The sequence below is a fragment of the Myotis myotis genome, unplaced genomic scaffold (assembly GCF_014108235.1).
Source record: "Myotis myotis isolate mMyoMyo1 unplaced genomic scaffold, mMyoMyo1.p scaffold_m19_p_1, whole genome shotgun sequence".
NCBI classification, from domain to species: domain Eukaryota; kingdom Metazoa; phylum Chordata; class Mammalia; order Chiroptera; family Vespertilionidae; genus Myotis; species Myotis myotis.
Window position 1 is genome coordinate 220,180,508 of NW_023416313.1, and position 13,767 is coordinate 220,194,274.

Below are 13,767 nucleotides of genomic sequence, written 5' to 3' on the forward strand. Positions count from 1 at the left end.
TGGGTTTGTTCCTCTGGGTTAAAGTACTACTTACCAAACTTGGGTCATTCACAATTTTTGTCATATCTGTTTACCACAAATGCTATTACTTAACCTTTTTCTTTAAAATCAACTCACTAGAACAATAAGAGTATTAGCCCTGCTGAATATTAAAACATAGTACAGAGCCTCTTTAATTAAAAGTGAGATGTTGGCACACGAATAAACACAGACCAATGAAACACAGTAGAAAATCCAGAAATAGGTCAAATGAATTGATAAAAGACGGCATCTCAAACATTTGGAGAAAATGGGATTTAATTGATTGACTGTGAAGGTCTAATTGGCTTTATGAAGCGAATCATGAATGGGGCAGCATCTCATCTAGCAACTAGAAGGGTGCTCCCAGAAAATGGAATTTTATTATTATTACCCTCACCTGAGGATATATTTTTATTAAGTTTAGAGAGAGGGAGAGAATGATTGGTTGCCTCCCATACTCAACCCAACCGGGATCAAGCCTGCAACCTAGATAAGTGCCCTGTCCGGAAGCGAATCTGCAACCTTCGGTGTATGGGATGACGCTCCAACTAGCTGATCCACCCAGCCAGGGTGAAAATGGAATTTTTAAAATTTTTAAAAAATTGATTACAGAGATGAAAAGAGAGGGAGAGAGAGATAGAAACATCAATGCTGCAAGAGAATCATTGATCAGCTGCCTCCTGCACACCCCACACTGGGGACCGAGCCCATAACCTGGCATGTGCCCTAACCAGGAATCGAACCACAACCTCCTGGTTCATAGGTCAACGCTCAACCACTGAGCCACGCCAGCCAGGCCGAAAATGAAATTTGTAATAAGTGGTATTGGGATAACTGAAAAATTAGATAGAAAGGATAAAGTTGGGTCCAGCTTTCAAGCCATATATTTTATTCCACAAGGATCAGGAAAACAAACAAACAAACAAACAAACAAACACCCCACTATGTAAGCAAGTACCAGAAAAAACACAAGTGAATTCAACCTAGAAGCATAGAAAACTTTCCAGCAAGAAGCAGTGAGTAATGATCAATGGGTCCATGCTGTCTGTCACTACTTGAGTCAGTTAAGCAGAGACAGGGTTGAATCCTATATGAGCATTTATTCCAATACTGCAGGCAGTATGGGAGCAGCAGGTCATCCACAAACATCTGCTCTGCCTCTCCCCATAAACCAGCTGCTTTTATTGGGCAGAAGAACAAAGATTACGTGGGGAAGTAGGCTAAAGGTTATACCAAATGGGCAGTTAACAGATAATGCAGGCTGGAGATTTGCAAAGGTCTGTGGGTATGCAAAGGCAGGAGGTGGGGGCGGGAGGATGTCTTCAAAGGGCTGGCAGCTTTGGTTTTTCCAACAAGGTTGAGTTAATCTTTCCATGAGAATCGGCCGAATTTCCAGTGAGCTCCCAGGTCCCAGGTGCAACTCCCAGCCAGGTTAGAATGTGCTTTCTTTAATCAGAACAAAACAATTACGGTTAACAGAGCATGGTTGATATTTCTTACAATTATAGCTGGACCCCAATATCCTATTTCTGCCCCTATCAAAGAGACTGGATAAAGAAATCTACTTATTTTCTCTTTAGTAATAATATCCACAAAATCACATGCATCAAGAACCCCTTCCGCATCATTTGGGCGCCACCTCTGCAGAACCACTTTGCCCAGGCTCTGACCTGCTGCCCAGGGGATGCCATGCGAGCCCTCTCAGAACCCACTTGGGAACTCCTATAGTGAGGACAATCCTTTGTCACATGAGACGGCAGTATGGAGAGATGCTTCTCCCTTTCTCCCCTAACATCAGTCCTCACCCATAATGGTCACCTGTACCGGCTCTTCCTCCTCCACTTCACTCCCCTCTCCCCATTCCTGCTCCCAGAGGTCACATGCCTTCTAAAACTCCTCTCCCAGGAGCCTTCGTCTTGGGTACAGCTTTCTGGAGAATCCAGTTAAAATTAGTGGAGTTAACACACTGTTTCTAATACACAGAAAAATAAAGACTTTGCTATTAAAATTTAGAAAGCATTCCTCAGATTAGCATGCTCCCCTACTCCCTGAGAGTGGGCTGTGAGTAGAGACTTTCCTGGGAAGAGGACAATATGAAAGGGGGGATAAATGAGTGACTTTATATAGTGATGACACCTCAACAGTCATAAGTCCTGCGATAGTATCTCCCTCTCTATATGTGATGCATGGGACTTCATCACTGTGTCTTCCTACCTAAAACGTATCACCCCAGTCTAATCATGAGAAAGGCACAAGAGAAATTCTAATGAGGGGCTCCCCACAATATGCCTACCCAGCACTCCTCCGAATTGTTGAGGCTACCAAACTCAAGGAAAGTCTGGAAAAGGACCACAGCCAAGAGGAGCCTAAGGAGGTATAACAACTACCTGTCATGTGCTGTCCTAGATGGGACCCTGGGACAGAAAAAGGAAATGAGGAAACTTGAGTGAAGGATGGACTTTGATTAATAATAATGTATCAATATTAGTTCACTAAGTATAAAAAATGTTCCTATGTAAGATGTTCACAGGGGAAACTGTATATTTGGGACAGAGTATGGAAACTCTCTGTAGTATCTGCTCAATTTTTCTGTAAATCTAAAATTGGTCTAAAACATAAAGTCTATTATTAAAAAGAGAACAAAAGCTTTTAAAAAGCTTCCTCCACCTCTGGCAATGGGGCCTGGGATCTGCATTTTGGAAGGACATACACACAGTGATTCTTAGGCACACTAAAGTCTGAGAAACACCTGGGACACTGAGAGTTATAGTAGATAATGTCCTGACAAAGAAATAACAGAAAAACACCCTCCAAATCACGCCTCAGGGCAGCGGTATGGAAACACAGACAAAAGCCCAGTCCCCCCGGCAGTGCATTAATCCATTAAGCAGGTAATGAAACAGCTTTCATCTTGGATGCCAGCTTCAACTGCTTGGGGTGGCTGCCCGGAATGTTGCACCTGGAAGGACCCATGCCAAGCGGAAAGAATGGCATGATTTACAGTCCATTTTACGGCGCCAGTGTCAATATTTACTAAGCATCTAGCAAGTGCCAGGCACAGTGCTAAGCTCTAGGGATCCAACAGAGATCGATATGGCCTAATCCTTTATGAAATACAGGAGAGAAAGTGTAATTACAAATACAACTACAGAAGAAGAAATGTGAGATGCCATAGCGACAAATAACAGGGAAAGGCCCTCAGGCAGCCTAGGGGCCACACACTGCTTCCCTGAGGAGGTGGCATTTAACTGAGATTTGAAGGCTAAGAAGTTAGCAAGGTGAGAGGAAAAGGAGGTGGACTTTGGTCAACGCATGAGTTAGTCCATTAGATCTTTTCTTACTTAAGGATTCCCAGAGAGAACAGAGAAGAGATCAGAGCGGTAGACACAGTTCCTCAAAGAGGCCAGAGTGGAGGGCAGACCCAAGAGAAGGCTTAAGGGTGCAGGGAGCCTTGAAGGAAGGGACTTAGGGCAAATATATCACAAGGGGGAGAGGATGGAGCAGGTGTGCAAGAGGCTTCCAACTCCAAGCTCACGTAAGCCCTTGTAAGGTAAGCTGTCCAGTGTCTCTAAAGATACGGGAAAAGGTGTCTCTGGAGCTTTACAAAGGCATGTCTGTTTTACTCTAGAACGAGAAACACACACATCGGCGCCCGTTTCCCCTTTTCCCATGGCTTCCATGAATTTCACAGCTAAGTGCACTCAATTACATTAACTTTCTTTTTAAATATTTTTATTGATTTCAGAGAGGAAGGAAGAGGGAGGGAGAGAGAAACATCAATGATGGGAATCATCGATCACTGCCTCCTGAACACCCCACACTGGGGACTGATCCTGCCGCGCAGGCATGTGCCCTGACTGGGAAGAGAGCCATGACCTCCTGGTTCATAGGTCAATGTTCAACCACTGACCCACACCGGGTGGACACAGCAACAATTTATTAATCTAAATACTCTGGTACAATGATCTCTACCCCAAAGTAGCATGCCTCCAGTTTTGTCTTTATTTCAATAGTTCTATTTTGTGTCTCTTAGAGAGAATGTCCCTAAATCTTTTTTAGAAGTCAAAGCATCAATAGCAGCTGTGGTTTCTAAACCAAATACTAATGATCACATATGATCAGGAAGTCATACAGTGATCTGACAAAAGGGCAGAATATTTGAAATCAGAATCGTGCCAGGTTTTCCTTCCTCACAGACACAACAGACTGGGGTGGGGAGGTAGATCACTAACCTCTACGGCGCACTATAAGCCAAGAACCTTCGAGTTGTCCTCATCTGACCCTCACAAAACCCTGTGAAGGTGGAGCAGCTCTTCGAAGAGCTCTAAAGACACATGCTCTGAGTATCTTTAGAGACAATGGACAGCCCACCTAAGGCTTGGATTTAGGAGCCTCTCACACGCCTTCTGACTTATGTTTGAGAAGGTTAAGAAATCTGCTCCATGTCAGCCAGCCTTAAGGAGTGGCTCTGGGGCAGAACCCAGGTCTGTCTGACTCTAAAACCCAGCCTGTTTAGAATACAGGGGGCAAAATGTGACCTAAATCAGTTATAACAAACACAAACTTCATTCACAGCTACATTACCTCCAAAGCAAGGAGTAGATGATGTCTTTCACACAGCCTTAAAGATAAAGACAGCGCATCTTCAAACACAGCAGCTGGAGAATTCAGGAACAGGGCTCCCTCCACTGGTGAGCACAGGGAGCCACGCCATTTCCTTCTTTTGAATCCTTTCCTAGTCCTTCCTTTGCCTTTTTTTTGGAGGGGGGGAGGGGGGGCGGGCGCGGGGAGTGGGAAGGGGACCTCTAAGTTAAGACCAGGATTAGACTTCCTTTCATTAACTTTATCTCTTTCTTTCTCTCTTCTTTGTTTAAATTTAACATTCTTACAATATGCATCAATAACTTTAAAAATGTTTATAGCCTTTGGCATAAGTAACAATACCATATTGCTAATTTACCTTAAGAAGATAATCAGAGAAGCATGCCGAGATGTATGTACACAGACATTTACCATCAAGGTATTTTCTTTTTTTAAAAAAAATATATTTTATTGATTTTTTACAGAGAGGAAGGGAGAGGGATAGAGAGTTAGAAACATCCCCTACTGGGGATGTGCCCGCAACCAAGGTACATGCCCTTGACCGGAATCGAACCTGGGACCCTTGAGTCCGCAGGCGGACACTCTATCCGATGAGCCAAACCGGTTAGGGCCATCAAGGTATTTTCAATGATGGGTTGCTCAAAACAAGCTAACTATCCTAAAACTGGGGTACTGGTAAATAAATTATGGTATATCATGTGATAGACTATTATCAACTATTTAAAATGTTTTCAAAGAATATTTATGACAAGGAAATGCATACATGTTAAATGTAAAATTTCCAATACAAATGCTTAGTACAATATTAAGTTTGTAAAAATGTTACACTTAATGAAAAAAATTAAAGAAATTAAATCACGTTTTACGGGATTATCCCTAACCAGCAGGACCAATACTGATTTTAAAAAAGTGGTGACTTATGCCCTAATCAGTTTGGCTCAGTGGATAGAGCACTGGCCATGCACTTGACCAGGGTCAATTCCTTCTTTATACCTTTCTATGTTTTTTAATTCTCTACATTCAACATATATTTCATTTAAATCAGAAAAAAATTATTTTTTAAAAGTAAGAGAAAATTGCCCCCAGAATTATTTCTATGGGGATCTCCTCCTTTTGGGCTAGGAAAGAGAAAACGGTGCCCTTGATGAGGGACCAGAGCCCTTCCCGCGCCAACCCTGAGTGCTGGATGTGCTCCTCGCTAAGTTGCCAGCGCGTGACTATTGCACATCTGCTGCTCACCCGATAACCTGGAGTCATCAAGCGTACAGTCCACCGCAAGGTTGAAACCTGGGTAGTATACATGTTCCCTTTAAAGGGAAGCAATCTTTATGTGAAACAATGCTGACATAATTTATTTTCATGTAGCTTATTTATGTACAATTATAAACTAGGTCTAAATTTTTGGTTTACATAACTAGACACAAACAACCAAACCAGTAAGATTCAAAATGACATTACTTTAAAACAGTGGTTCTCAACCTTCCTAATGTCGCAACCCTTTAATATAGTTCCTCATGGTGTGGTGACCCCCAACCATAAAATTATTTTCATTGCTACTTCATAACTGTAATTTTGCTACTGTTATGAATCATAATATAAATATCTGATATGCAGGATGTATTTTCATTGTTACAAATTGAACATAATTAAAGCATAGTGATTAATCACAAAAACAATATGTAATTATATATGTGTTTTCTGATGGTCTTAGGCAACCCCTGTGAAAGGGTCGTTCGACCCCCAAAGGGGTCGCGACCCACAGGCTGAGAACCGCTGCTTTAAAATAAAAGGATGAAGCCGCTCAAATTAAAAATCATCACCCACAAGGTAAATACAATAATGACAGTGGCCTAAAAACAGGCAGACAGAACAGAAGAGAGCCTAGAAAGATGCACACACACAAGTCCCATAGCCCCTAGAGCTGGCCTTTCTGATGTGACTTCTGAAGACATCTGGAGGGATGCTCCCCCCTCCCTCATTCTGCAGCACTAAGTTCAGAAATGTACTTGGACCAGCTGTTAGTGCAGGCTACTGGTGATCAACAAGGGATGTGTTTGTGCCTGTGTGTCTTACACTATATCTTGCAATCACATTGCACTCTGTGGTTACTCCAAGATTGATGAAGTGCCCTTGGCCCAGATGAGGGAGTCCCCTGGCACATAACCGGACCTCCAATATGCTAGTCCGGCCATGACTTACATATACAAGGCTGGCTTTGATGGGGGCAGGTAAGCTTTCTGAGGACTGGAGGTGATCCTCACTCAGATGTTACCAGCTGCGACTATGCACCCCTGAAGAGGATTTTGGGATCCAGGTGTTTGTACAGCCATTCAACTTAGAAAACATGGCTGATATTGCTGCCAGGTATCTACTGATATAATCAAGTATCTGATCAGCAATTTTGAGGAAAAATGTAATTTTGACTTTTATCTCATTCCAATTATAAGGATAACTTTAAAAAATTCTTACATATAAAACAGAAAAACTTAATACGTAACCAATCTTCTAGAAGAATTCCGTCCTAAACATAGGAAATGATGGGGGGGGGGGGGGGTGGGATCACAGAGAAAATTATTCAATGACATAAAACTCTCAAACTTCTTTATATCAAATATTTAAAAGATAAAAGGGAGATAGTGGGAATGTTCACAGAAGAGACTGTTATCAACAAATGACTAAAGTATATAAACAAATATATTCATATACTGTGTATGTGGGGTTTCTTGATGTTGTTTTGGTAGAAAAGGGATGCAGAAAGGGATTCAGTAAATGTCTGTGAATCTTTTAGGGATGGGGGATATTTGGGGGAGAGGGAGGCCTGGTTCCTTCCACCTCCTTACCCATATAATCCAGTACCATGGAACAGTAAGCCCTCAAAAATGATTTCTGAAAGAAGATATGAAAATACATTAAGGTCTGTTACAAAAAGAATTCAGGCAGTAGACTAGAAAATAATGAAAGCTTCAGACACAGCTTCTTCTTTTTTTTTAAAATCCACCTGATAGAATTCTTTTAGGTAAGAGTGGAAGGGAGGGAGGAGGAGAGAGAGAAAGATCAATGTGAGAGAGGCTTATTGGTTGGTTGCCTCCTGCAGATGCCTCAACCCGGGAGGGAATGAACCTGCAACCCAGGTACCTGCCCTTGACTAGGAATTGAACCTGAGACCCTACGGTGCGTGGACCGATACTCTAACCACTTAGCTCACCGATCAGGGCAGACATAGCCTTTCTTATCTGAGTAACTGGTTTAACAGGACTTTTTTGCTAAAACGTGGACCAGTTTCACAAGTGTTCAGCTTATTGGTTAGAATACATCTGCAGCCAATGCCTTTCTGAGATACTCCTTTGAAGGGAGAGTTTGGAGACTACATTCTAGACCTTTATCATTGGGTCACATCTAGGTAACTGAGGCTCCCTAGGTAAAATGATGTGTTATTTTCATTTTAAAAATTCAGGATTGAACAAAAAGAAAAGTGCTTTTTATGGATAAGACAAATTGTTTATACGCATCCAAATCAAATGAGCTGACAACAGACGTGATGAACAGACATAATGAACAGACTCCCTTGATTTTGGTTCCATTTGAAAGAGCCAAGTATTTGAGGTCCATGTAAATATACTTATATAGATGTTTAACTATAAATAGTCTGCAACAGAAAATCATGTTAAACTGTCAGCAGCATTTAAAAAATGTGTAAAAAACCAATGACTTAAAGAAAAAAGAACTGACTGACTCATTTTGGAAAAAAAATTTAAGAACTTTCATTTCTATGTCCATGTCTTTTTTTAAAAAAATCTGATCCAGCCCAGCTGGCGTGGCTCAGTGGTTGAGCACTGACCTATGAACCAGGAGATCACGGTTCGATTCCTGGTCAGGGCACCTGCCCAGGTTCCCCGCTTGATCTCTAGTGTGGGGCATGCAGGAGGCAGCCAATCAATGATTTTCTCTCATCATTGATGTTTCTCTCTCTCCCTCTCCCTTCCTCTCTGAAATCAATAAAAATGTATTTTTTAAAAAAATCTGGTCCAAAAGAATGGGACCTAAGAATGCTATTCCACTATTGTTGATAAAAAAAATTAAATGTTCTAGTCAAGAGGACCAGATAAACGGTAATTTTTATCAAATAAATAATAAAGGAAATCAAGACAGGAGAAAGATAGATCTATGGAAACAAGAGAGAAAAGCACCCACTTCTAAAATTCTTTGCTTCACAGTAATAATCTGAATTAAATTACCATATTTTCAATTAATTAGATATTAAGAGGAACTAAAATGTATTCTTAAAATTATCTTGATTCCAGATCTTTTCACTGACAGAGACAACCTAATATAGTTCCAACAGAACACAAGAAAAAAGTAATATTACTCTCTGCAGCTTCTGAAGCCCAGCAACTTAAATCTCCTCCAGAATTGAATAAAGACTCAAACTGCCCCTGAAAATGCAAACATCAGGGCTTCTTATTTCCAGTAACCATGGACTAAGTAAACCTGAACAGAGAACTAAAAAAGCGGGGAAAAATAGAAAAAATATCTGCTTGGAGGCTTCAAGGAGGAAGGCATGTCAGAGACTCCGGGAGGTGAACGCAGTTTTGGGGGCTACTTTTCCTGGTGATGGTGGGGGGGGGAAGTTGAATGCTAAAGACTGGGTGTTGGGTTGGGGGTGAAGGTGCTGGGAAGAATTGGACACTAGGAGGCTGGACAGAATGGTCTGGCTCTCACAAGGACTGTGGCTCCGCTTAGAAACATCTCAGTCCCTGTGACTGCGACTGCACTGAAGTGACTCCAGACCTTACGTGCCCCACTTGCCTGACAAAAGCAAATGTGAGTTATCACTAAAAGAGAAAAACATCATCATCTTCAGCCTCTATTTATTTCCACAAACAATTTTACAAATATGATGTCCAGCACACAATTATAAAACAAAACAAGGCACATAAGACAAGACAATATGAATAAAAACCAACAGAAGCAGACACTGGAAACGACTCACACATACTACCATAATCAAACTTTAATTATACATTCTGTAGTCAAGGAGATAAAGACAAGATTGAGTATTTTGGCAGATAACTGGAAACTATAAAATGAATAACAAGTAGAAATTAAAGAATAAAAAATATGTACCTGAAATTAAAAACTCAATTGATAGGTTTAATAGCAGATTATTCATAGTGGATGAGGAAGAGGTAAGTGGGATTATCAGAATGAAGGACAGAAAGACAGACAGAAAACATAGAAGAAAGGTTAAGAGACACAGAAGATACAGTGAAATGTTCTAACATGTATAATTGTAGTCCCAGAAGGAAACTCGAGAGAGAATTGGGCAGAAACAATATTTGAAGTCCTAATGGCTGATGACTTCACAAAATAATGAAAGACATGAAGCCACAGATTCAAGAAGCCCTAAAAACCTTAATTATATATTTTTAAAAATTGTTGAAAACCATACACAAAGAAAACACTTAAAAAACAGCCTGATTAAAACAGACAATTGATTTCTCAACAGAAACAATCCAAGTCAGAGATAATATATTTAAAGTGCTAAAAGGAAACAGTGGCAAATCAGGAATTCTGTAACTACTAAAAAACCATTCAAAAACAGAGGAAAATGTTCTCAAATTAGACTGTGGTGATGGTTGCATAATTTTTTGAAAATACCAAAAACCACTGAACTGTACACTTTATTTTAAAAAAATTTTAATATCCCAAATGGAAATCAAACCAGTGACCCTTTAGTGCACGGGATGACGCCCAACCAACTGAGACTCAGGGACCAGGGCACTAAAAACCACTGAACTGTACACTTTAAATGGGTAAATTTCATAGTATGTCAGTTAGACTCTGATAAAGCTGTTTTTGTTTTAACTGAAGGCTAAATAATGACATTTGGCAATAAGCACTATAAGAATCTGTCACCAGCAGACCTGCACTAAAGAAATCCTAAGGGTATTGTTCCGTCGGAAAGAAAATGACCCCAAATGGAAGAAGACAAATGTGCAAGGCAGAGCTATGGGTAAAAGATGACCCTTTTGATAAACACTGCTCTGAAAGGGTTCACTGGAGAACACAAGGCTTGAGCCTTACAAAATCTAACCAATGTCAAGGGGAAAGCTCGTTCTGTTAGCCTAAGCCAGTGGTTCTCAACCTTCCTAATGCCGCGAACCTTTAATACAGTTCCTCATGTTGTGGTGACCCCCAACCATAAAATTATTTTCGTTGCTACTTCATAACTGTAATTTTGCTACTGTTATGAATCGTCATGTAAATATCTAATATGCAGGATGTATTTTCATTGTTACAAATTGAACATAATTAAAGCATAGTGATGAATCACAAAAACAATATGTAATTATACATGTGTTTTCCGATGGTCTTAGGCGACCCCTGTGAAAGGGTCCTTTGACCCCCAAAGGGGTCGCGAACCACAGGTTGAGAACCGCTGGCCTAAGCCTTGCACAACATGCTCCCCTTGAATGGTTATTTTACAGGAATTCCTTAAGACCATCACCCCTGCACAGCCCCCCGCCCCCTCCCCGAGAAAGGACAGCTGGTGCCTGCAGAAAGACAAAAGACAAGGCCATAAAACTAGGACGGGAGGTGGGCAGGAGGGGGGGGGCGGGTCCTGATACCTGGGTCAAGCTGAAGCCCGGTCTGCAGCTCTCCCGAGCGCATAAAAAGCTTGCTCCCTCCCCAATTCACCACTGGCTCTTTCTCGAGTCAGACCACCTGCACCCAGCGGCCTCGAATAAACATCACTTTGATTACACTAAACCTTGAGTCCGTTCTGTGTGACCCCAGCCCAACCCCGAACCTTTCATGCTCAATAAGTGGTGTTGATAAGAAATAAAATTTGAACCCCTTTTCACAAGTTACACAAAAATCAATTCCAAGTGGACTGTAGATCTTAACTTGAAAGACAAAACAGTAAGATTTCTAGATGTTATAGAAAACTATCTTTTTTTTTAAAAATACATTTTTATTGATTTCAGAGAGAGAAGGGGAGAGGGAGAGAGACAGAAACATCAATGATGAGAGAGAATCACTGAAAGGCTTAGGGGGATCAAGCCTGCAATCCAGGCATGTGCTCTGACGGGAATCAAACCCTGACCTCCTGATTCATGGGTCCATACTCAACCACTGAGTCTCACTGGCAGGGCAGGAAGCTATCTTCTTGGTCTACAAACAGAACTCTTACAAATTAGGAACAAAAAGACACGTAAACCCCAAAAGAAAAGTGGGCAAGACATCTGAACAGGCACTTCATAGAAGAGGACACCAAATAAACATGAAAGATATCCAACCTCATTAGTCAGCAAGAAACTGCAATTTAAAACCACTCACCAGGATGGCTAAAATTTAAGGCTGACAATACCAAGTGTAAACAAGGATGTGGAGCACAAGAAACTCTCACACACTTGCTGGTAGGAGTGTAAATTTGTAAAAACACTTTAACAACTGGGAACAGTATTAGCTACTGAAGTTAAAGATAATGCATACCTTGTGAGCTAGAAATTCCACTGCTAGGTATACACCCAAGAGAAACGAATGCACCAGGAGACACATAAGAGTAGTCATAGCAGCATTAATAGCCAAAAGTTAGCTCCTGGTGCATTAATACAATGCAATACTATCTATAATAATAACATCATAATATGCTAATTAGACCGGATAGCCAAACGACCTTCCAGATGCCACGCCACGGCTGCGAGGGCTGAGCCCTTTGCACGAATTTCGAGCATCGGGCCTCTAGTAGAGTAATAAAAATGAACTACAACAGAATAAATGCATTTCAACAACATCTTCAGTGAGAGAGCCAGACACAAAAGAATACAGGTTGTATTATTTCATTTAAATAAAGTTCACAAAATGGCTAAGCAGTGAAACTACAGACACTTTTTATGGCGCATGTGCTTTAAAAGGTAAAATTACACACACACAAAAGCAAGGGAGTGATTATCTCCCACACGTCTGGGCTGGGCTGCCTCTGGAGCGGGACTTCCGGGCTGCCGGCAATGAATTAGTTCCTGACCTGATGACCAGCAGACCCCCGGCTGGGCGAGACCCACAATTTAGGTCTTGCACTTTATGGGGGTTCAGAAGGGAAGGAAAAGGGGACGAGGCAGGGGAGAGGAAGAAAGCAGCCCTTCACAAGTAAGCCGAAGGCGGCTCTGAGCGCCGGCAGCGGGCGGCGTGGCCCAGGGGTCGCCAGCCCGAGAGGCGGAGGCCAGAGGGGCTTCGGGCCGGTCTCCTGGGGGCTGCGAGGCACCCATCCGGGCTTCGGCCACCATGTGCCACCGCGCGGCCGGCGCGCGGCCACACCTGCCTGGGGCGTCCACACCCCGCAAGGCCGGCGCGCCCGCTCCCTCCAGCACGCCCCCACCTCGACACCCCCGGGTGCTCCCACCGTTCTCGACGCCCCCGCGACTCCCCCGAAGCCAGCCCCGCGCCCCGCGCTGCCCGCCGTGTCCCCTCCCGCCGAGGCGTCCGCGAGGCTCACCTCATTGTCGCTGCCGGGGCGGGCGCGCGGGGCCGGGCGCGCGGCGCGGGGCGCGGGGCGTTAGCGGGGGAGCCGGCCCCGGGCGCGACGGCTCCGCGTCTCGCTGGGCTGCGGGGGGCAGCGGGGGTTCATCTTCTCGAGGCGGGTGTCCGGGCCGCTAGCTGCGGGGATGGGCTGCGGCCGCGACGCCTGACAGCTGGGCCCCGGCCCCTGCCATCTTGGCGGGCGCGTGCCCGGGCCGGCGAGTGCGCGCGCCGCCAGAGAAGGTGGAAGGAGGGGAGGGGGCGGCGGCCCCCAGACCCGCGGACGGGGAGGCGGGAAGGCGAATTCAGCCCTAGGGACGAGACGGAGGGTGCGCCCCTCCGCCCGCTGAGGGGATGCGCGCGCGTGCGACCCTCCGCCCGCGGCCGCTGAGGGGAGAGCGCGCGCGGCGGTCCAAGCCCGACACAAAAGGCGCGGGGCCCCACCGCCCGCGCCTCCGGGAGACGGGAGCGGGGAGCTGCGAGGGGCGGGGCCTTTAGGGGCGGGGTCATGATAGGTGGGGCGGAGCCGCGAGAGGCGGGGTCGTGATAGGTGGGGCAGAGCTGTGAGAGGCGGGGTTATGATAGGTGGGGCGGGGCTGTGAGAGGCGGGGTCGTGATGGATGG

The 13,767-nt window shown here is 44.0% G+C and overlaps 1 protein-coding gene and 1 long non-coding RNA gene across 2 annotated transcripts in view; both read right to left on the reverse strand.

The window, feature by feature from the left end:
• Window positions 1-13,610, reverse strand: part of EVL (Enah/Vasp-like) — a 112,706-nt gene extending 99,096 nt beyond the window's left edge. Inside the window, exon 1 of the mRNA XM_036317220.1 lies at window positions 13,121-13,610. Within this exon, the coding sequence (XP_036173113.1) occupies window positions 13,121-13,125 (5 nt within the window). The 5' untranslated portion in view covers window positions 13,126-13,610. The remainder of the gene's footprint in view (window positions 1-13,120) is intronic.
• On the reverse strand, window positions 883-4,591 carry LOC118660159. Its single transcript, XR_004968831.1, has 2 exons — window positions 1,827-4,591; window positions 883-1,467 (listed from the first exon to the last, which is right to left on the reverse strand). It is a non-coding gene; the product is annotated as an uncharacterized LOC118660159 (long non-coding RNA).
• Window positions 13,611-13,767: the final 157 nt, after the last annotated feature.